The 24,637-nt window shown below is 46.4% G+C and overlaps 2 protein-coding genes across 4 annotated transcripts in view; both read right to left on the bottom strand.

The window, feature by feature from the left end:
• Positions 1-210: 210 nt before the first annotated feature.
• Positions 211-11,746, bottom strand: pik3ip1 (phosphoinositide-3-kinase interacting protein 1). Its single transcript, XM_033043506.1, has 5 exons — positions 11,516-11,746; positions 10,332-10,454; positions 5,969-6,163; positions 2,811-2,889; positions 211-1,529 (listed from the first exon to the last, which is right to left on the bottom strand). The coding sequence occupies exons 1-5, from the start codon at positions 11,718-11,720 to the stop codon at positions 1,322-1,324; spliced, it is 810 nt and encodes a 269-aa protein (XP_032899397.1). The 5' UTR covers positions 11,721-11,746; the 3' UTR covers positions 211-1,321.
• Positions 11,747-14,157: 2,411 nt separating this feature from the next.
• Positions 14,158-24,637, bottom strand: part of dgcr2 (DiGeorge syndrome critical region gene 2) — a 31,502-nt gene continuing 21,022 nt past the window's right edge. For 2 of the 3 annotated variants that reach the window (XM_033043505.1, XM_033043504.1), the window contains 4 exons: positions 23,956-24,159; positions 22,605-22,757; positions 18,324-18,563; positions 14,158-16,081 (listed from right to left, as the gene is read on the bottom strand). In XM_033043505.1, the coding sequence (XP_032899396.1) occupies positions 15,864-16,081; positions 18,324-18,563; positions 22,605-22,757; positions 23,956-24,159 (815 nt within the window). In that variant the 3' untranslated portion in view covers positions 14,158-15,863. The remainder of the gene's footprint in view (positions 16,082-18,323; positions 18,564-22,604; positions 22,758-23,955; positions 24,160-24,637) is intronic. The other variant, XR_004415715.1, reaches the window with a different exon arrangement.

Raw genomic sequence — 24,637 nt, 5'->3', positions numbered from 1 at the left:
CAGACCCTGCCACTATCATGTTGACTGTTTAAATGTTCACCATCATTCTAGGTAAGAGGTAGCAGATTTGAGGAGCTCAGTTCCCATCCCACTGCCTTTGTGTTTCTGGGGTAGGTCCACAATGTTGACACATGCAATCCTGCAGTATAATCTCACCAGACCAGCTTCCTCAGTTAGTTCCACAGCTCTGAGGTTGCTTGGTGCGCTCCTCGCCATTGTTAATTCCATGAATGATTAAAGGGTAGGCTGGTTTATGGGGGCGCTGAGTGGGGCATTCCATGGGGTGGGGAGAGGGGCTGTATGTGGAAATGGGGTGGGGAGGAACATAGTGTGGTTGCGATTGGATAGGGAGGGGCTGACTGAGTGTGAGGGTGGGGGGGGGTCAAATGTGAAAAATGGAAAAGCAAAAATTTGGCCTGAGTCAGGCAAATCCCTGAGAGTTAACAGCAGGTGATCAGCGATTCCAATACTGGAGGTCTTTGCTTAAAGAGGACAGAGAATGCTGCTCGTGCACTTGCTAAGGCTTTGGTGAGGCTGCAGCTGGAGTATTTTGTTCAGTTTCAGTATCCTTTCCTGAGGAGTGATATTCTTGTGCTGAAAGCAGGGACACACTGATAAACACTCAACTGATCCCTGGGATGTGGAGGGTTCATCCCAAGAGCAGGGGTTATATGTTCAGTCACACAGATTGAGCAAGTGGCTGTGGAGCTCAGCCTCGTGGAAGCTCGGGCTCTGCCCCCCACTGGAGTGTCTACAATAAGGACAGAGTGACAGAACTAGGCCGTTGGACAGGGATCAGAGCCTCAATCAAAGTTGCCACAGGGCATTTAGAGTTTATCGACAGAGTACAAGGCACTGAGGGGAATGTGTGGAAGGACAGGACAAGGAGTTGATCAATCACCATCCTACTGAACGGAGACACCCTGCATGCCCTACCCTCCCATCTTTAAACCCGGTTACGTTGCTCTCTCCACTTGTGGCGCATAATACTTCACACAGTAATTCCAACCCCCACCTCTAGAAACATCTATATTAAAGTTTGAAACACAAGCTGTCCAAACCCAGGTTATGCTTAAAATGCAGCCTAAAATATAAAACAGAACCATCACATGATTCACTGCTGGATACTGCTAAACGCTCTTCATGCATTGATTATCAACACCCAGAAATGGCCTGATCCTTCCAGGAAGGAGAAACTCCACAGTGCGCCAGTTGTCAGAATGAGTTGTGTGTCCGGAGACATGTTATAAAGTTTCACGCAAGCTCGCTCCATCGTCAGAGTCCACAGCCAGAGAACCTTTCCACTGGTTTGCGCCGTAACTCAAGCCCCAGGAGTGCCAGTGACGGTTGCACGAGAACTGCCCGCCTCACTGTCTTCCCCGGTCAGTGCCTGCGGGTTCACCATCATCACCGTCACTTCGTCCTCCAGCTCACAGCTGGGGTTGGTGAAGGCCGACAACGGCAACATGATTCGCTGGATCTCTTGTTCACGTGCCCGCTGCTCCTGTTCCTTCTTTATAGCTCGTCCTCTACAATAAAAATGGTACCAAGTCCCATAAATTTCTCAGCCACATCCGTTTATCGAGTAACTTTAATGCAGAGCTTTGCTATCAGGCAACATTTCACTCCGGGCCGAACTTGAGGGACGGGAGCCAAAGCTTGGTCAGTGGTAGACTACAAGGGGAAACATTCCAGAGCCCAGGGATTAGAGGCTGAAGGGACCATCAGTGATGGTAGAGACATTACATTCCCATAGGAATTGAGTTAGCCCAAAGGAAGGCAGACAGTGGATACATCCAGTAGCTGTGACATAGTGATCCATGATCTGTCTGTTTGCTACTGGAGACATTTTTAGTTTACTTTAATTTAGAGAGCCAGCCCGGAAACAGGCTCTTGGGCCTAGCGAGTCTACACCGACCATGGATCCCCACACACTAATGTTATCCTATACATACTAAGGACAATTTACAACTATACCAAGCCAATTAGCCTACAACCCTGTATGTCTTTGGACTGTTGGAGGAAGCCAGAGCACCCAGAGAAAACCCATGCAGTCACGTGGAGAACATACAAACTCCATCCAGACAGCACCCTTAGTCAGGATCTAACCACGGTCACTGGCACTGTAAAGCAGCAACTCTACCGCTGCACCGCCGTGCCACCCCTAATGTGGAGAGGACAGGGAGAGGTTCCCAGAGACTGCAGTCCGGAATTGCTGCTCTGCCAGCTGCTCCGGTGGATATGCCTCAGCCCAGCCCGACTGTTGCCCACCAGATCTGTTCAAGCCGGCGTCCCTTGGGATTTAGGATACAAGGAAGAGATGCTGCCCAGCAGATGCCAACAGCAGCAGCAGCAGCAGCAGCAGCTTTAACGGCGCAAAGGCAATGAAGGTGGAGTCAAAGTGAAGTGGGTTGATTGTGGCCAGCCTGGGGCCAAAGGCCAGGCAGCTGAGCACCAACGTGCGTGGAGCAGGCTTGCTGCACCACCGTTCAATACTGTCACAGCTGACCCTCTGCCTTAATGTCACATCCCACTCTACACCTCCATTACTTCTTGACCAGCCCTCTGATACTTTCGAACCAGAAGCCCTGATGTGGCCCACTGGAATAAAGCCCAGCCGATACTCAGCCAACATGGCTGGACACGAGCCGGCGCTCAGGCCGGGAGCCAGTGGTGAGACATGAACCAACAGTTGGACCTGGAACCCATGCCTAGACTTCAACAGGAATCAACCCTGGTCTCTCAGCTCAATACTGCATCCCACTACCAGATGACACACCTTCCAGTCACTCCAGGAGGCTTGTCCTTACCGTTTGTAGATGTATCCCACTGTGATGCCGGAACCCAAACATATGATGATGATAATCATTCCAATCGCCATAGCCCGACCTAGGATTGAAAAATAAACCAATGTGGAAAAGGGGAAAAGTTGTGTGGTCACAGGCAGACTTTTCAGAGCCTGGGGGTAAAGAGTTTCACAATAATGAGCTCTACAGGTTCAATACCTCTGAATGCGATCTTGTGTTGAACAATGCTACTTGGTGACCATACCCAGTGTCGAGTCAATACTTGTAAGCAAACACGTAGCTGGGTCTGGGTCAAACATAAGCTGGCAGACCTCTAATGCTTATCACTAGGACTCGAGAGAGACGCAGTTATAGGGAAAAATTGGGCAGTCTAGGACTTTATTCCTTGAATCGCAAGAGTGTGAGGGGTGATCTCACAGAGGTGTACAAAATCATGAAGGGAATAGAATGCACACACGTTTTCCCAGGATTGGGGAATTAAGGTCATCAGGGCAGAGGTTTAAAATGAGAGGGGAAAGCTCTAATAGCAACCCAAGAGGCAACTCCTTCACACAGCTTGTGGTGGGCGTATGGAACATGCTGCCAGAGGTAGTAGTTGAGGCAGGTTCAACAAACCTTTAAAGACTTTTGGACAGGCAGATGGATATGGAATGTTTAGATGGATACGAGTCAAACACAGGCAAATGGGACTAGCTTAGATGAACATCTGGTCAGCACGTGTAGGAAAGAACTGCAGATGTTGGTTTAAATAGAAGGTAGACAAAAAGCTGGAGTAACTCAGCGGGACAGTCAGCATCTCTGGAGAGTGGAATGGGTGACGTTTCTGGTCGAGACCCTTCTCCAGAACATTTCAGGGGAAGGTGGAACTTGTACGTGAATGGGTCCAATATATTTGCTCATGCTGTTGAGGACATTTTTAACTAAACTAGCAGGAGGAATGGACAATGAGTAGAAAAACAGCAAGAGCGAGGTTCAAACAAACGTATAAGACAAAGTTGTAAAGTGTAGTCCACAGACATGGGCATGAAACAGGACACACTAGGACTGGAAGGCAAAATGGAATCTATTTTAACATAAGCAGCCAGATTGGCAAGGCAGATGAACATGAGCATTGAAGATTGTGTGTTTGGTTAATCGATAATTGAGTCTGTGCCGCCCAATAATCATCCTGTATACGTGTTCTATTCTAAACTCTAGGAACAATTTACAGAAGCCAATTAACCTACAAACCTGCAGGTCTTTGGAATGTGGGAGGAAAGGGGAGCACCCGGAGAAAACCCACGCGGTCACAGGGAGAACATGCAAACTCCATAGAAACAGCACCTGTAGTCAGGATCAAACCCTAGTCTCTGCCGCTGTAAGGCAGCAACCCTACCACTGTGTCACCCAACCTGTATTCACTGAGGAGACATTGTGGATAGAGATTTCTGTTGGAGTAATGAAATTCTAGCTATTAAATAAGACCAAGTATTAGATGTCTTCATAGGCATAAAGTTGGATAAACTCCTAGAGCCGGATGAGATGATCGCATGGATGCTAGAGAAGGCAAGGGAGGAGATTGCCGAGGCCGTGACAAGATATTTCAATATCCTCTGGCGACAAGCGAAGCACCAGATGAAAGGAAGGCAGCAAACGTGCACCTTTATTCAAGAAGGGCAGCAGGAATAATCCAGGTAGTCACAGACTAGTTAGTCTAACGTCAGCAGTAGTGACGATAATGGAATTAATTCTGAGGGGTAAGATTCTATGTGGAAAGCCATGGATTGAGGATGAATAGTTTCATGGTAGGTGGTGGGAGATCATGTCTGACTAAATGTATTTGAATTTTTTTGAAGCAGTAACTATGTTGATGAGGGCAGTGTGGTTAATGTGGTTTACATGGACTTTAGTAAGACCTTTGATTTGGCTCCTCAGGGAACATTACTGCAAAGGGTTGGAGCCTGTGGAATTCAGAGCATGTTGCCAAACTGGATTAAAAAAACAAGTGTGGTAATAGGAGGCAGAGGGTGGAGGGTTGTCATTGAAGGGAAGCCTGCGGCCAGTGGTGTCTCTTGGGTCTGTGGTGGTAACCTTGCTGTTTGTTAAATACATTTAACAACTTGCATATGAACATTTTGAACGACAGTCGATACTGATGCAGAAGAGGGTAGTCTTAGATTGTAGAATTATATCAATACGAGGCAATGGCAGATGGCATTTCATACTGACAAGCCTAATGAGATGCTCATTTTGGGAGGTCTATCAGCATAGATTATACACCATGAATGGGCAGGGCTCTAGGGGGTATTGAGGAACAAAGCAATGTTAAAGTCTAAAAGACCCCCCGAATGTGGCAGCACTGGTAGGTGGGGTGGTGAAAGTGGCACATTGGATGCATGACTACATTAACCAGGGTACTGAGTACAAATGCAAGATGGTCTGGGTCCAACTTCATAAAGCCTCGATTAGGCCACGATGGAGTATGGTGTGCAGTTCTGGTCACCACACTGCAGAAAAGATGTGACTGCTCCTGTAGTCTGTATGTTCTCCCCGTGACCTTCATGGGCTTTCTCCAAGATCATCGGTTTCCTCCCACACTCCAAAGACGTTCAGGTATGTAGGTAAATTGGCTTGGGAAATGTAACAATTGTCCCTAGTGTGTGTAGGATAGTGTTAACGTGCGGGGATCACTGGTCGGCGCGGACCCGGTGGGCCGAAGGGCCTGTTTCAGTGCTGTATCTCTGAACTAAACTAAACTAAACTCCAGAGTGGGCGCTGACAAGATTTGCCAAATGGCTTTAGTGATGCGTACAGGCTGGAGACGCTGGGCTGTTCTTGCTGGAACAGAGCAAGGGGGGGGGAGGGGTGAAATCTGAAAGGGGTACTTGTTAAAATTATGAAGGGTATATAGATAGAGGGTTCTAGAGTGAGAAGTCATCAAATGATGTTGACCAGCCTCGAATCAAAAATAACATCAGGGAAAGTAAATTATACAGGGCATGCGATTGGGGGATCAGAATGCGAGGGCAGATTCAGTGTTTAAAAGGATGCAGGACAAGTAGCAGAATGAATGTGTAGGGGAGCAGAACAAGCAGTGTTGCTGTTAAAGAGCTGGCACAGACTCGACTGGCCGAATGGCCCCCTCCTGTAACCATGCTAGTATTAGAGTGCAGAGACTGTACCTAGAACTCCGAGGTCCTGTTTCTGTTTGGCAGACTGCCTCACGGGCAAGGTACCGCCAGTGACTGGTCGCTGGACGCCGGGCTCACGGCCAGAGGGCGGCTTCACCTGCTCGTCGATCTGAGCCACACTCACTCCAGGCTCCACCGTTTCTGGCAACCTGGTCGTCTCATTGTGGTCTTCGTTCAATGATGCCCCTGACGCAAATGCAAGCCAGAGGAGTGGGTGAGCAGGCATTGAATACATCTCGGCTTGAATTTCCTAACCTAACGCTTCAATTATATAACTATGTAATCTCCATTCTACAAGATCATTCCCTGCATCCTATCATGGGAATATAGCCTTTTAGCTGAAGTACAAGTCTGGTGAATCCACAGTGCTTGATCCAATGCTACCCTCTTTATCACGACAATAGCCAGACCTCAACACTATCCAAACTGAATCCAAGCAGATGTTTATAAAACTGAAACATAACTAAACCATAGGTACACAAAAAAGCTGGAGAAACTCAGCAGGTGCAGCAGCATCTATGGAGCGAAGGAAAAAGGCAACGTTTCGGCCCGAAACGTTGCCTTTTTCCTTCGCTCCATAGATGCTGCTGCACCCGCTGAGTTTCTCCAGCTTTTTTGTGTACCTTCGATTTTCCAGCATCTGCAGTTCCTTCTTAAACATAACTAAACCATGTCTGGTTTCAATTCCATGCTTCTATTTATTAATAAAAACTGTACATGATTTCTGTTCACAGACCTCTCAGCGTTTCCATTATTCCACAGTTCTAGGCTTCCCATCATTTAAATGATAGTCAAATACCTTTCTGTGTGTCCTATATATGGACTACCACCAGGACTGTCCAACCCTATTAAGTCTCCAATCCCTATCATCTTCTTTCCAATACCCATTATTTTCACCTCTGACATCCGATTCCTGTCCGTGTGTCCACTAGTCTCTTCTCTACACTCTGACGTTACCTTGCCGGTACAGTGAACGCTAAGAGATGCCCAACAGAAACTCTAGCTCACTTCCAGTCAGTGCTTCCTAAAGCCCAACCCTAGCGTTTGTGGTCCCAGTCTGCGACACTTTAGGCTAACACTTTAGAGATACAGTGCAGAAACAGGCCCTTTGGCCCATGGAATCGGCACCGACCAGTAAATCACCCCGCACACTAGCACTATCCTACACACTAGGGACAATTGACAATTTTTACCAAAGCCAAAAGCCAAAAGTACGTCTTTGGAGTATGGGAGGAAACCGGAGCTCTAGGTGCAAACCCATGTGGTCACAGGGAGAACGTACATGATAGGCTGCTCTAATGGTTAGAATACATGGGATCCAGGAAGAGCTAGCTAACGAGACACAAAATGTGAAAAGGTGATGGTAGAAGGTTTTTTGAATTGGAGGCCTGGGTCTAGTGACATGTCTCAAGGATCGGTACAGGGCCCATTGCTGTTTGTCATCTGTATTAATGATTTGAATGGGAGTATTCAAGGTATGATTAGTAATTTTGCAGATGACACCAAAATAGGTGATACCACAGACAGATGGTTATCAATAATCACAGTGGGATCTTGATTAGCTAGGCAGGTGGACTGAGAAATGGCAAATTCAGATAAATATGAGGAGTTACATTTTGGATAACATACCTGGACAGGATCTTCACAGTAAAGGGTAGGCCCCTGGGGAGTGTTGTAGAACAGACGGATGTGGGGGTACTAGCATTAAATTCCCTGAAAGTGGCATCGCAGGTAGATGGGGTGGTGAAGAAGGCTTTTGAAATGCTGGCCTTCGTCAGTCGAAGAATTGAGTATACAGGTTTAGATCTTATGTTACAGTTGTACAAGACTTGAGGCCACACGTGGAATATTGTGTTCAGTTTTGGTCACCCTGCTATAGGAAAGATGCCATTAAGCTGGAGAGAGTGCAGAGAAGATTTATGAGGATTTTGCCAAAACCTAAGGGCCTGAGCTATAGGGAGGTTGGGAATGCTGGGACTTAATTCCTTGGAATGCAGGGGGCTGAGAAGTGATCTTATAGAGCTATATAAAATCATGAGGGGAATAGAGAGGGTGAATGCACGCAGTCCTTTTTCCCCAGGGTAGGGGAATAGAAACATAGAAACGTTGAAATTAGGTGCAGGAGTAGGCCATTCGGCCCTTCGAGCCTGCACCGCCATTCAATATGATCATGGCTGATCATCCAACTCAGTACCCCGTACCTGCCTTCTCTCCATACCCTCTGATCCCCTTAGCCACAAGGGCCACATCTAACTCTCTCTTAAATATAGCCAATGAACTGGCCTCAACTACCCTCTGTGGCAGAGAGTTCCAGAGATTCACCACTCTCTGTGTGAAAAAGGTTTTTCTCATCTCGGTTTTAAAGGATTTCCCCCTTATCCTTAAGCTGTGACCCCTTGTCCTGGACTTCCCCAACATCGCGAACAATCTTCCTGCATCTAGCCTGTCCAACCCCTTAAGAATTTTGTAAGTTTCTATAAGATCCCCTCTCAATCTCCTAAATTCTAGAGAGTATAAACCAAGTCTATCCAGTCTTTCTTCATAAGACAGTCCTGACATCCCAGGAATCAGTCTGGTGAACCTTCTCTGCACTCCCTCTATGGCAATAATGTCCTTCCTCAGATTTGGAGACCAAAACTGTACGCAATACTCCAGGTGTGGTCTCACCAAGACCCTGTACAACTGCAGTAGAACCTCCCTGCTCCTATACTCAAATCCTTTTGCTATGAAAGCTAACATACCATTCGCTTTCTTCACTGCCTGCTGCACCTGCATGCCTACTTTCAATGACTGGTGTACCATGACACCCAGGTCTCGCTGCATCTCCCCTTTTCCTAATCGGCCACCATTTAGATAATAGTCTGCTTTCCTGTTTTTGCCACCAAAATGGATAACCTCACATTTATCCACATTATACTGCATCTGCCAAACATTTGCCCACTCACCCAGCCTATCCAAGTCACCTTGCAATCTCCTAGCATCCTCCCCACAGCTAACACTGCCCCCCAGCTTAGTGTCATCCGCAAACTTGGAGAAATTGCCTTCAATTCCCTCATCCAGATCATTAATATATATTGTAAATAGCTGGGGTCCCAGCACTGAGCCTTGCGGTACCCCACTAGTCACTGCCCGCCATTGTGAAAAGGACCCGTTTACTCCTACTCTTTGCTTCCTGTTTGCCAGCCAGTTCTCTATCCACATCAATACTGAACCCCCAATGTTGTGTGCTTTAAGTTTGTATACTAATTGTATACTATACGAATGATAAACTAGAGAGCATAGTTAAAGAGTGGGGGGGGGGGGAAATAGTTGAGGCAGCTGCAAAACAACAGTTAAGACTTTTGGACGTACATGGATGTGCACCAGGTGATGGTAAACGGGACTAACTTAGGTGGGACCTCTTCTTCGACCTGCACCAGTTGTATGACTCCATGATTCTACTCTTGGCTACATCCGCAAATCTGCGCACCACCTACCACTCCCAAAAAACACATCCCTTTACATCACCCTTCATAAAATGAAATGCCCCCATTTATGCAATCTCTGACCCGGCAGAAAATGTCTATCTCCATCAGTGGCAATGTGCATACAACTTCATACCATCTCTGCACAGAACTGTGTCTGTCTGTGTGTGTGTGTGTGTGTGTGTGTGTGTGTGTGTGTGTGTGTGTCTCTGTGTGTGTTTCTCTCTCTCCTCCCCCACTCTCACCTACCCCCTTTCCCCTCCCTCTCACCTCCCTACACTACCCCCCTCCTCTCCCTCTATCCCCTTGCTCCCCCACCTCCCCCCTTTCCCACCATCCCCCACAATGAAAATCGTGTTGTTTAAAAATTAAAAAAATCTCAATGAAAATCACGTTTTTTCTTTAATATAACCCAAATATCCAAACATAGTGTTATCTGTTAATGAAAACCAAAGAAATTGATTAAAAGTTTCTTTGAAAATCGCGATTTTTTAAATGTAAATGAGATTCAGGATCCCATTGTGATGTCGAACGCGGCAAGTGGAAAAGTGGTTTGAAAAGTGATTTTTATAAAGTTTAAAATGTCAATAACTTGTAAAATATACCATCAATCTGAACGAAACTTGTTTCATTTGCATCACAGGACAATGGTGAGTAAGATGGGCCAAAAATTGTAGCGCTATAGTGTACCGTTTTGGCAGGGTTTTGGGATGTCAAGCACACGCATACAAACAAACAGAGTTTTAGTAATATAAGTGAACCTGATTACTGCGTGGAGGGGAAAATGCGAGTCAGAATATGTAAAAAGGTTACCACTACCGCCTAGCGATTTGGAGCAGGCAGGCAGACGCAGACGAGCACACACACACACACACACAGACACCCAATACCTGTGCTGTTTTGGGACAGAGTCAAGTTGAAATCCTTTTTGCTTTCCATCAAGTTCGTACAATTTACTCCTGATGTAATACGCTGCTCAGCTCTTAAATCTGTTCCATTGGAAGGTACACATTCTGCAACAAATTAACACAGAAAATGATGAGCAATTACAGCATGGGGGGGAGGGGGGGGGGGAAGGGCGGAGAGGCACAGACCTTGGGAAGGAGAGGGTGGAAATGTGTGGGAGAAGAAGAGACAGGATGGAAAGTCGAAGCAAAGGCCTGAGGGGGTTGATAGGGGGTTAGGATGAAGATGGGATAGGAATGGGAGCATGGGATGCGGCAAAGTAGGAGTGCGTGGTGAGGTCGGATGGGAGGCATCAATGATGAGGAAGGGTCTGATGGAGAGGTTTTGGATGTTAGGGAGAGTTTGATTTGTTGGTGGGGAAGGAGAGAGTTGTGATTAGTAGGTAGGAACAATTGATGAATGGGAGCAGGGGAAAGTACGTGGTGTGTATTGGACAGTGGAGATTGGATGGATTGCTCTGTCTCCCCTCATCTCAACCTCACCTGCACCATAACTGTAAGATATTACAACTTCAGCACGTAGATAGAAGCAAGCACAGGTTGTCAGTAAACGCTGATGCCAGTGTGGGTCTTTATTTCACAAAAGTACACTGCACATACTCACACATATTCACGAGACTGATACGATATTGAATATATCACATGACACAAATCAGCCCATTCTAGTACTCAACACTTAAAGTTAGTTACCATTATATACACTACAATAACGTTGCTCCCTTCCCCTTGCTCCCTCCCCTCCCCACCTTCCCTCCAACACCACCTGCCCCCTTCCCCTCCAGCTTGCCCCTCCGATCCCCACCTACCCCCCCCTCTCGCATCCCCCAACCCCTCTCCTCCCACCTCCCCTCTTTCTTCCCCCCACCCTCCCCTCTCCCCCCCCCCCTCCCTCCCCCCCCCCCCCCCCTCTCTCTCCCCCCCTCCCCTCTCTTCCCCCCCCCCCTCCCTCCCCCCCCCTGCCCCCCCCCCCTCCCCCCCCCCCCTCTCCCCCCCCCCCTCTCCCCCTCCCTCCCCCTCTCCCCTCTCTCCTCCTCCCCTCTCTCTCCTCTCCCCCTCCCCTCCTCTCCTTCTCTCTCCCCTCCCCCTACGGGGCCCTCACGGCTTTTCACCTGGTCGCGGGGCAGCTCCAACCACGGACAACAAGTGTAGGAGCAGCGCTGCCAGCTTGAGGCCCTGGAGGGCGACGCCGCCGCCGCGGTCCCCGTTCCCCCGGGCGCTGCTGGTGCTGGTGCTGGTGCCGCGGTCCCTCATCCCCCGGGAGCCGCCGCTGGGATCCATTGCAACTTGTAAACAACCTCGCTCCTGCATCAACATCTCACTCCGTCCAATCTCCGCCCAGCAGCCAATCCACGCTACTAATCACGGCCGGGACTCTGCGCCCAGCAACCAATGGGAGCGCGGACTCTGCGCCCAGCAACCAATGGGAGCGCGGACTCTGCGCCCAGCAACCAATGGGAGCGCGGACTCTGCGCCCAGCAACCAATGGGAGCGCGGACTCTGCGCCCAGCAACAAATCAATTCGGAAGTCTGCGCCCAGCAACCAATCACAGCTGGGACATTGCGCCCAGCAACCAATCACAGCTGGGACATTGCGCCCAGCAACCAATGGGAGCGGCCGCGCCGAGCTGTGCGGAGACACAAGGTGGGGCCGTGCATTCAATAACAAAGGGCCGGGGGAACTCAGCGGGCCGGGCAGTGTCTGTAGAGGGATATGGCCCGCTCAGTTCGTCCAGTACTTTGATTTTTAATGTCAAGCCCGGTGACCCGCACCCAGACCCAAATCCAGCCCCGCAACCAAAGATCCTATAGTGGATCTTTGCCCGCAACTAATCGGAGAGGCGCACTTGAAAAAGACCTGGTCGGTGCCGAAGAACCGTGGCCCACAGGCCGCTACTACTCCCAGTGTCCAAATTTGCCTATGAATCCACGAATGGTTTAGCAGGCAAGGAGACCCGAATGTTCCTCAGAGACAGTCATCTGCACCCCTTGAGGCGCAAAGTGTTATAATAAATACTATGCCCGTTTCCTCTCACTGTGTTAAAACCATGCAACCCCAGGATTAGGTTTCCATTTTGCAATGTGTTCTCACCACATGCCCCACCATCTAGAATGGTTTCTTATCCAGGACACATTTGCAGGTGGTGAATAATTAATATATAAGCAAGTCAATTGGATTCCACGCCCAGTTTCCTGTTATTGTTATTTACACACTTCTAATTTGGAATTAACCCTGTAATTCATTGTCAGGCAACCTTTCCAAGTCTTCTTCAGCACACTATGCTGTCCCAAAAGCCCAGGATAAATTACACCATGTAAATCATTCCCGAGATATAATTATTCTCTAACGTAAACTCCCAATACATTAATTTCCCTAACACCCCTCCCCATCCCCAACACCTGTCATTCTAGATATTAAATTATATTTATTAAATATTGATGATATTTGACAGGAACTTGCTGAAGTAGAAATAAGTATCTGTAGATGTCAGTATGACACAAAATGCTAGAGTAACTTATCCTGGAGAACATGGATAGGTAACATTTCAGGTCAGGACTCTTCTTCAGACCTACTTGCTAAAAGGTAGAATCTTCATGGGTAAAGAGATGTCCAAAGACTGAGACGTTTTGAGACTGGTCGGGAAAAAAGGGGGCATGGAAAGGTATAGACAGCTGGGATCAAGGTGCATATCTGGAGGAGTTTAGGGGACCGAGGAGCATACTTAATAAAGAAACCAGGAGGGTAAAATAGACAACCTCACAGATAAAATTAAGGAGAATCCAAAGAGATTGTATGTATATTAAGGAAAAAAGGGTACCTAAAGAGAGAATAGGATCTCGCACAAACCAAAGCGGTCAACTATGTCTGGATCCTCAGGTGATGGCCAAGGTCCTCAATGAGTACGCCTTTACTTTAACTGGAGAAAAACATGAAAACTGGGGAACTTGAGAGAGTTAATGTAGATGTCGAGAGGACAGTCCGTATTACCACCGAGGAGGTGCTAGACATCCTAAGGCGTATGAAGGTAGATAAATCTTATGGGTCTGATAAGATTTATCCAGCCTATGGGAAGCTAGAGAAAAAAAATTGCAGGAACCCTCTCTGAGATATATGAATCATTAGAAGCTGGGTGACTGGACTGTTTCCATTTATGAAGGTCTGCAAGGAAAAACCAGGAAACTATAGACCAGTGAGCTGGAGTTACTGGAGAGGCTTGTGAAGGATAAGATATGTGCAGTGAATATCATCCAAATCCTCACATTAGATTCCAATGTGCACCCCATTCACAGGAATATGCAAAAACTCAATCCAACTTTAATCCATCCGTCAATATGATGAACCCTACCATGGTTCAATGCTGGATCCACAGGTGCCTCCGTAGTCTGTTCCACGAGGCACAGTCTCACTCATAACTCACTTTGAATTTTAGTTAATCTACACGTAAATCCCCACCTCCATCTACTCAAAGCCCCTCAGTTACAGTCCATTGCAGCAGAATCTCTGGGTTAAGGTCCAATGTGTAACGTTGTGTTATTCTCAATTAAAACCAGCAAGCCCAGAGCTTATGCTCTAGTTAGTAACTGCCAACGGTTGCATAAGTAAACCAACTGCGAGCCTCGATATGACAGCAGTGTGTAGAACCATCAACTGGGCTCAGTCCAGGGAGACGGGCGGAGATTCCAACAGTTGTATTCATGAACGTGGGATACATGTTGACGGGAAGTGACAGCAAGATATCATGACAAAGCCATCTCCACTTCAGAATTTATTTGGCATTTCATTTTGTTAACAGGAGTACAAGACATTGAATCAGTCCTTACATGATGCAGTGAAAGAACAAGTGAAAAATGGAAAATTCTGAACAAACACACAGACCTAATAATGGTATCAAATTTAGTCTACTTATTATTCACCGAGTATCAAAATCTTTCCACTGCCACAGAAAGTTCCAATCACAAACTACAAATGTCTGTTAACTGCGGTGTTCGAATAGGTTGTGAGCGCATGTGCACGTCTGTGTTTATTTGACAATTGAGGAATGAAGGGAGGGACCGTGACCAGCCGATACAAAGACAGTGCAGAATTCCCAAAACCCCATTTGAATGGACTTTATTCCAACAAATTGGCTACCGCAACCAGATCAACAGAAAGCCCAGCAATCACATCAACCAACATTAAAATCATTGATAGGTATCATCAGATCACATCAACATGATTATCAGCCACCACATCAATATACAGCACTAACAGCATTGATTCATATCAATCACATCAATGTAGGTGATCATTAGACCACGTCAACATTGTTGACATTTCATTATTAACTGCACCATAGCAATGATCAATATCATCAGCAGTGAAAAGCTCCAGGGGAGGGAGCAGGGGCAGGGAGCAGAGAATAGAGAAGTGCTTGCGAGTGCACTGTGTAATACATAGGACCTCCTGCCACTCTGGGCCAGTCAGCAGCCCTCCATTCTCAGCTTATTAAACATTAGTACTGATACAGTACTGCTAAAAAATACAACTGAGCCAGACCTCCCACTGTGGTGCACTCCCTCTGATTCAGGCCCTTAACCCAATCCACCTACACAGGAGGCTGTAACGCCCCTGCCATGCGTCACAGAATTGATCACTCACCGCAAGCGTCAATGGGAGTGGAGACCTCTCCTCACCCTCCTGGAGTGAAAGGACGTGCAGCCACCCCACTGACCGAAGTCGTAACCCTTCCCTCTGCGACAGAACTTGTAAACCATCAACCCCTTCATGAAGCGCTGCAGACCCTGTACCCCATCCTAGGGCTTCGCTCACCCCCACCCACCTCCCTGTATACCACCCTCCACCAAAGTGCACATAGGACTGCGTTACAACCCCTCCCAGGACTCTACCCTAGCCCCAGAATGACACCACCTGCCCTCCCCAAATGGCCTGTGACTCTGCTCCCCCTCCCAGTGACGCGTACACCCACCTACCTTTCACCCTCGTATTACATAGGCTGCTCCGAGCAACAGTACCAGCCGGCTTCATCAGTTATACTTCTGTTTGTGTGGAGACGTCGCTCGGCACTTGCCAAGGACTGGGCCTGGTCCACTCCCAGTCCGAGAGCCTTGCTTATCCCACAGGTTGGCGATGCACACAGAACCACCTATCCCTCACGTCTCTTCCAGCCTCTTGATTCTAAGCCCTGTATTTGTATGCAAAGTCTATTTAAAAATAACACAAAAAAAAAACAGCTGCCGTTTAGGGTTCTAATGTCCTACGATACCCGCGAACTGGGAAACGTGCTGCATTCCATCATCAATATATACACAAATGATCAACTCATTCATCAAAACAGGGTAATCTGCTGGAGACCAGAACCAAAGTCTTGTTAAGTCATCTGACTGGTATTGTCAATATAGCACTGTGCAAACATTTGCCCAAATTCAATAAAACAATGATTAATCGCCCTCCCTTCCAATTTATACCACTGTATTTACTGAAGAGTGACTGCTGCGATTCAGCGCACTCTCTGGGTGGATGGGGTGTGGCACCAGTAAGGTACTGCTGCCAGCCGAGACTTCCAGTTCCTCTGTGGCGACCTCCAGAGTGAAGCTGCTCACATCAGTCGGCTCTCCAATGACGGTCTCGGCTACAGCGCGCTGGCTGCTCTGTTCCACCACCTGCCCAGGACCACCATCTGAAAACAAAAGACATTTCATTAATGGTATCGCACAACAAAATACTGGCCGGGGAGAGACTTTTGCAGGGCTTCTGGTGGTCTCTGGAGCAGCTAGATTGAGCTCCCATTTTTCAGGTTGAGGGCATTGCCCATCCCTACTTACTTCGAAGGTGAACTGTCTCCTTAAAACTTTCTGGTGACATACTCACTTCCACACCGTTGGCGTGGGACATTCACTATTTAGACCAAGCCATGGGGGAAGTTTGGGCAGGGAGAATGGCAAAATATTTCCAAATTAGGACAGGAATCTGTAGGATGTGCACCCTTCTTGGTGTTCATAGCAAAGGCCACAGCTTCTGAAGGTGCGGTCAGAGTAAACACAACAATGCTGTAAACAGTCTTAACATTCTTAGAGATAGCAATTGTTGACTTGGCCTGGTGTCAGCTCTTCCATGCAGTAAAATCACAGTTGGGGAAAAGCAGTAAACGCAGTTCTTTCCTTTATTTCTAAAACTCTCCCCAATGGAATACAACTTCCCACGCTCAAGTCTCAAACACAGTATCTAACCCGGTGGGAACCGATCATACATTCTGCCTTGTTGTGGAGGGTGGCAAGCTTGTTGGATGTTGCCATTCCATCCAGGCCACATTTACCCTGAAGGGTTCTGATCCGAAACATTACCTATCAACATTCTCCAGAGAGGCTGCCGGACACACTGAGTTACTCAGTACTTTGTCTGTTTTGTGTAAACAAGCATCAGCAGTTCCTTGTTTCCACAGGCTAGAATTATGCTGGGTTAATACTGATCAGACATGTAACTGTAACTGTACCAACCTTACCACCGGGTGGCACCACCATCATGGCAGCCTCGCCAACAGTCCTTTCTACTGTTTTTTATTATTTTACGTTTGTTCTAAAAGTTTGTTTCAATGTTTCTTGGTTAGTTTATATGGGGGGTGAGAGGGGAAATAGGGGGAAACTTTTTTTCAGTCACTTGCCTCGACGGAGATGTGATTTTCTCCATGTCACATCTCCGTCTCCCCCACCCCCTGCGGTCTAACAACATGGAGTGGTGCGGCCTTTCCTGGAGACCGGCCCGGAGCTTCAAGCCGCGGGTGCGGCGCAGACTTACCATTGCGGAGCCGGGGATCCTTTGCTGAGGATCGCCAGAAGAGCTCCGACCGCGGGGCCTGTGGACTTTAACACCGTGAAGCCCGCGGTTTCCGGTAAGAAGAGGCCGACTCGGGAGCTCCATGCCGCGGAGTGTTCCAATCTGTCCTGACATTGTAGTTTCAATCACCCCGACGAGAGGGCTTGGACATTGGACCGTCGGCAGCGAACTGAGGAGGGTTCAAGGCCCCGACCACCATGGATGAACAAAGGAGGAAGATGACTGAACTTTATTGCCTTTCATCACAGTGAGGAATGTTGTTTCCACTGTGGTGGATGTTTATGTTAAATTTATTTTATGTGTGTATTGTGTTCTTTTCACTTAGTATGGCTGTATGGTAACTCAAATTTTACTGTACCTTAGTTGGTTAAGTGACAATAAACACAAACTTGAACTTGCACATATGGAGCAACAGAGGTTGGGTATCCCATCCAAAACCATCTTCCAAACTCATAATCTTACAACGTAGTAGAGAAAGGGAAGGGAAGACCATTACCTGCAGGTCTCCCTCTTGGTTGCAGAGTATCCTGAAACTTGCCACTTAACAGGAATGTGTGAATACCTTCAAATTCTGCAGCGTTTCACGGGAAAGGCTCATAACCACCTTCCCAAGGGCAACTAGGGATAAACTGTAGGTGCAAGGAATTGCAGATGATGGAATCCTGAGCAAAACATAGTGCTTGATTAACTCAGTGGGTTAGGCAACATCTGTGGAGAGAATGGACAGATGACATTTCGGGTTGGGCCCCCTCTTCAGAGTTATTGTACTGGAGCAGGGGAGTATACTTTGCCAGCAGGAACTACATGATTAAATAGATCCAGTATTGAAGAAATGTGCCATATCTTTCTAGCATACCATAGTCCAGGAGAGTGGACCACCAGATCTTCAAAATTATTGTCACCACAGAATTCCCCCACTCTAATTCCACGATTTGACTCACGCTCTGAACCATGCTTGCCTAATCTCTTTAGCTACCTTTTACAGATAATGATGCTATGATAGATGGATAAGAACCATGTACCAGCCTACTCACAATCATCATGGCTATAATATCATGCTACAGAGAGATGGCGTAAGTCGGACCCACCTGGGCTTACACAAAGCATGCTGTTTGAATTGATGAATGCCTCATACGGAGGGGGTGGATCATCAGGATGCTGAATGTCTGGGTATTTATAAGCCGTGTATGGAGGTGGGGGATCGTGGAAGTGGAATGCTCCTCCCTCACCATCGTCAGAGAGATGCAGAGGAGTTAGGCCTGATCCAAGGCTATCTGGACCATAATCAAAGCCTGGCATTCTGCTTCGGGCGAGGTTAAAATGATGCACTGTGAAAGAAAATCAGAAAAATCAGCTGCAAATACTAGACCTGATTCAGTGCCAGCAAATGGCTACCAACTCCACATAGAACAGCTAACAAACCCCAACCTTTCCCTTTCATGCTGCTTTATGTGAAAATAGCCCCCCATTCCCCCATTTCCAATGTTCCCAGCTTAACTCCTCATTCCTCCACCAACTCCACTGTCCATGGTTCCACTGCCCGTCCCCTTCACGATCCCAGGTCCCCTTCCCACTATCCCAGGTCCCCTTCACCACCCCTCTCACCCAGATCAAGTTATAACAGGTACAGATTTCAGAGGTCTGACTCAAATAACCTTGTTGGACAAGAGGAAGTTGTCTCACAGAAAAATTGTATTTACAATGAAACTTTAACACAAATCTGTCCCAAACCTTCAGGAAATTTAGCAAAGAATATTTGACAATGACTACATATTGAGGATCCAAGGCCGTGGTGATCAATAGACTGGTCTAATGATAAATTTCAAGATGCATCCTAAAATAAAATACAGGGAACAGGCCAAGGACTTTGGATCATTGAAGCCAAGAAAACCACAATGAAGAGGCGTAGCAAAGTCAGGAGCCAAACTGGCTCAGCAAATAAAAATCCTGCAGTTTTAAATCAGAACAAATCTCAAGAAGCCTCCAACAAAATATGGGAACAATCCCAATGGAAAAGTAGAGCTTAGTAGATATATACAACAAATGGTTCAGGAATAGAGTCCCAGAGTGAACGAGCAATGGACTACTGGTCCTCTTGAACCTGCTCTGTCATTCAGTAACATCCCAGCTACCTCACCACCACTTTCCTGCAGTAACTCCACATCCCTCAAATCTCTTAATATTCAAAAATCAACCATTCCCATCTTGAATACTCAGCAACTACGTTTCCTCTTCCCCTGAGGAGTGAATTTTAAAGATCCTATACTTTCCAGGTGAAAGAATTTCTCCTCATTTCTATCCCGAATGGCTGACCCTGTACTCCGAGACTGACACTGAGCCAGGGGAAACAGCATTACTGCATCTACCCGGCAAGCTTCATAAAAATGCTTGAGATCACCTCTCACTCTTCGAAACTCCAGGGAGTAGAGCCAGACTTCTCAATCTCACCTTTAATGACAAATCTGCCTTCCAGGAATCAATTTGGTGAATCTTTGCTAATGTTGTTATCTTTCCTTAAGTAATGAGACCAGACCTACACAAAATATTCCACATGTGATCTCACTAGGATCTGACACAGCTGGAAGAAAACTTCCACCCTTGAAAATAAATCCTCTAAACATTAAGGCCAATATATTCAAGTCAAGTCAAGTCAAGTTTAGCTTCCTAATTATGTGCATTATCTTTCAGTGATAGAGTGTACAAGAACACCCAGGTCCCTGTGAACACCAACAACTTTCAACCTCGAATACTTAAAACCAATATTCTGCCTTTTCTCTATCAAAGTGGATGACCTCACGTTTCCCACACTTTCTCACATCTAAGTAAGTTTATCGGCCAAGTATTCACATACAAGGAATTTGCCTTGGTGCTCCACCCACAAACAACAACATGACATACAGTGACAGTTACGAATGACTCAGAAAACACTAAACAATAATAATAATAAGACATTAATGATAAAACACCATTGATCAAGCATGTGAACCAACCAAATACCAGATCAAAGGGAGGCTACAGATTTTTGGCTGTTGAGTAGACCAACTACTCATGGATAAAAACTGTTTTATGTCTGGCTGTGGCAGCTTTGACAGTCGGGAGTCGCCTTCCAGAGGGAAGTGATTCAAAGAGTTTGTGGCCAAGGGTGAGAGGGGTCAGCGATGATCTTGCCCGCTCGCTTCCTGGCCCTTGCAGTGTACAGTTCATCAATGGAGGGAAGGTTGCAGCCAATAACCTTCCCTGATCGGACGATTCGCTGCAGCCTCCAGGTGTCTGCTATGTCTTTCCCCATTCACTTCATCTCTCCATATCCCTCTCATGCCCGTCACCTAGCTTTGCATTGTCAGCAAACGAAGATATATTATTATTTAATACCTGTGCACAAATCATTTGATATAGATTGTGAAAAGCTGCGGCCTAGCCTCAATCCCAACACCACCCCACTGGTTATGGCCTTCCAACCCAAAAACAATCCATTTAAACTTTCTCTTGGTTTCTGTCTTTTATCAGTCCTCAATCCATTCCAGCATTTTACCCTCAATGCTAATTTTGCTCAAAAGGCTTCTTCATGGCAGTTCATTGAAGGCCATTTGAAAGGTCAAATGCAACACACTTTGATGAGGTAACAGATAAAGGGTAATGATGGGAAGGCAATACAGATTTTCAGAAGCTACTTGTTAAAGCCTTACAAAAACGCCGATTATCCCATGGGCCTCTGTTTAAAAAGACCACTGACAAAACTGGCTCAGGAAAAGAACCAGTAAACAGTTGTTCTTCAGACAGCAGAGGCTAAAGTGATATTCCCCATTGGGTCAGTGCTGGCACTCAGATTTTTTTCCTGAATTATAGACAGCACAGCAGTTGAGCTAGTAGAGCGTAGACAAAATTGCTGGAGAAACTCAGCGGGTGCGGCAGCATCTATGGAGTGAACCCAGCACCACAGACCCAGGTCCAATTCTGACTTTGGATGCTGTTGTGTGGAGTTTGCATGTTTTCTTTATGGCTGTGTGGATTTCCCCCAGGTGTGCCAGTTTCTTCCCACATTCAAAAATGTGCGTGTTAGTACGTTAATCAGCTGCTGTAACTATCCCCTGGTGTGCAGTCGAGTCATCGAATCTTGGGGAAAATGGATAGGAGTGAGGGGAGAATAAAATAGTAGAATTAATGTAGGATTTACTCTGGTAAATGGGTGGTTGATGGTTGGCTCAGACACGGTGGACCAAAGGAAGTGTTTCTGTGTGGCATCGTACAATAATTTGAACATGGGTTCAAAATGTTACAAAGATCACCAAGATCATGGGAGGATTAAATAGAATAAATAAGAGAGCCGTTTCTACTGACAGATGATTCAAGGATTAGGGGACACCGCTCCAAAACAATGAGCAAATGACAATGATAGAGTGGTTATATAAAACTTACTGTATGAATGGGTGGTGGCAACATGACTTGGATAGACACTTGAATGAAGATAGCAGGCAGTGATACAGGGAAATGGGACTGAACATATTGTTCTACAATATGTTCACAGACTCAATGGGCCAAACAGCTCCCTTCTATGCTGTAACCACTATGATATCAGGATAATGCCAACATGCAATACGGGGACACAGCTGGTAAAGCTGCTGCCTCCCAGCGTCAGGGACCCAGGCTCAATCCCGACTTCAGATACTGTCCATGAGGAGTTTGTGCATTCTACCTGTGACATCATGTGTTACCTCCCACCTCCCATGGGAGATTAATTGTCTGCTGTAAATTGTGGTGAGTGTAGAATGTGGTAGAGGAGGGGAGGGGTGATGGAAATGTGGGGAGAATAAAATGGGATTAATATAGGAGTCATGTAAATGGGTAGAATAAGGTTGATGAAGGCTCAATGGGTCGAAGCGCCTGTTTCTGTACTGTACGATGGACCATGAAGAGGAGCAATGATAGAATGAGGACTATTAGTGAAGACATTAGCATAGTGTCAGCATTCCAGTTCCAGCAAGGGAACTCTAGGGATCAAAATACTCAAATTTAGGGGCATGATGGAATGCATAACGGAGAGGGGTTCTGGTAAATAGGTAAACTGAAGCAAAGTCAAATGGTATCAGATGTCGAGTTGCAGTGTTCTTGATAGAAAGGGAATGGGTTGTAATGGGGTTATAAGTTCAATCAAAGAGTTGTATACCGAAGCTACAAGATTAGCTTCAAACAAATGTTTGGAGGTAAAGACGGAGCACACAGTACGAACCCATAAAAATGTCCTCAGGGAAACGTGCTGGTACAGAGGAACATGATACAAGACAGAGCTGGATGTCATCAACAATAACTGGAGCTTTGAGATTTTATGATTAACAGTACTGTGTACAGTTGCTCTGTAAAAGAAAACTTACAGTTCCCCCCAATAAGAGACTCGATTCGTTCTCTCCGTCGTTGCCGTAACCGGTGGACCATGAAGAGGAGCAGTGACAGAATGAGGAAGGAGGAAATGCAGCTTACGATCAGACGCATTCCACTCGCCATAGAATCAAAAATGCCGCTGCCATCTGTGGGCATTGGGAAACACAGGGCAGTTACATTCAGCACTCCAGCTGCCTAAGATTTTCTTAGCTACTCAAATTGCAACTCCTCTGGAACAGTTTGCTTCGAGACACAGTAGGTTTTGAAGTGCCAGACCTCAAACCAAATGCACAATGTTATCTGAAACCAAAGCCTTTGTGATCTTAAATATTTCTTGCTAGAGCGAGTCGAATATGTGAAGGAAAGAACTGCAGATGATGGTTTAAATCGAAGATAGACACAAAATGCTGGAGAAGGAATGGTTGATGTTTCGGGTCGAGACCCTTCTTCAGTCTCGACCCGAAACGTCACCCATTCCTTCTCTCCAGAGATGCTGCCTGTCCCGCTGAGTTATTCCAACATTGTGTCTATCCTCCAATATGTGAAGATTGGGTTGGGAGAATGTTTTGGTTTCCTCCCCCAACAGAGTATTCACTTGACACAAGGTTGAAACTGAAGTCAAAAGCATTAACTTTCTCGTTGGCCCTGATGTGGTGGTTGCTAGCATCATTGAGGGGGAAGTGATGAGGGGTGAGGGGCATCACCTAGTCAAATAGACTTGAGCATGGAAAATGGTATTCAATTGGGGTAAGTTTTTGAAATAAAGGAAATAACTGCATTTACCGCTTTTCCCCAACCCTGCTTTAATGTTAATTACTTTGAAGCTATTTCAACTGTTGGAATTGCTGTACAAGCTTCCAGAAACAGCAATGTGATAACAATCAGATAATCTGCTGTTGTGTTGCTTGTTGAGGGAGAATTCAAAGTGGAACAACCCACTCGTTTTTGGTTTAACAACTCAGATTACCTAGAGCATGCAGTGACAGAAAATATTCTGGATCTCAAACTTGAATCCATGTTTTCCTGCTTCGGCTCCTTCACCAGGAGGATGCAACAGTTCAAGAACAAATGGGGAACGGCGAGAAAAGTTTGTCTCACTCGTACTGCCCACAAGAAGCAGCACGTACCGAACCATATCTGAATTTCCAGCATCAACTTTCCTCCACAGATACAATAAACTCAAGTCTGATCTTTCATGGACTTGCTGCTTCCAATCTGCAAATAGATTCTGGCATTAGGCGCACTTGTAATGATCCACACTAGTGCTCAAGAGATACTAGCCAGTGATTCCCTGCTGCAGCCACTCTTTAAACCACATCACAGGCTGGGTGGGAGTTGCTTTACCTGGGTCAAGACATGTGAATTTGCAGCATTCCTTTGGATCCTTTTCAAAGTGTTGACACCCTTGTGGCCGCTCACACAAAGCTGCTACACACATTTCTGGCTCGCCGTTGTGGCAGGTGCAGCTCAAGCATGGATCATTGCCCTTTGGAGTAAAGTACTTGCCCTCGTCTACCACGTTATCTTTTATATCCACACAGGTTTGACCTGGAACATAAGCACAAGGTTCGACATGTTAAGTGAGTAGACAAGTAGGCAGACGGGAGTATAATAGGAAAAGTGGACAATTATCCAATTCGTTGGCAGGATAAAAAAAAAGTTTTTTTGAAGAAATAACAACTGTTGGGACCCAAAGTAATTTTCAGTAGCTTGCACATAGACACAAAATGCTGGAGTAACCTAGTGGGACAGACAGCATCCCTGGAGAAGGAATGGGTGACGTTTCGGGTCGAGCCACTGCTTCAGACTGAAAGTCACGGGAAAGGGAAATGAGAGATATAGATGATGATGTAGAAAGATATGCAAAAAAAGTAGTAATGATGATAAAAGAAACAGGGCATTGTTGGTTGTTTGCTCGGTGAGAACAAAAAGCTGGTGTGACGGGTGGGGGAAGGGATGGAGAGAGAGCGAAAGCATGGGTTTACTTGAAGTTCGAGAAATCAATATTCATACGCCTGGGTTGTAA

Source organism: Amblyraja radiata, chromosome 25, assembly GCF_010909765.2.
Source record: "Amblyraja radiata isolate CabotCenter1 chromosome 25, sAmbRad1.1.pri, whole genome shotgun sequence".
NCBI classification, from domain to species: Eukaryota; Metazoa; Chordata; class Chondrichthyes; order Rajiformes; family Rajidae; genus Amblyraja; species Amblyraja radiata.
This window is presented reverse-complemented; position numbering and strand designations above follow the sequence as displayed.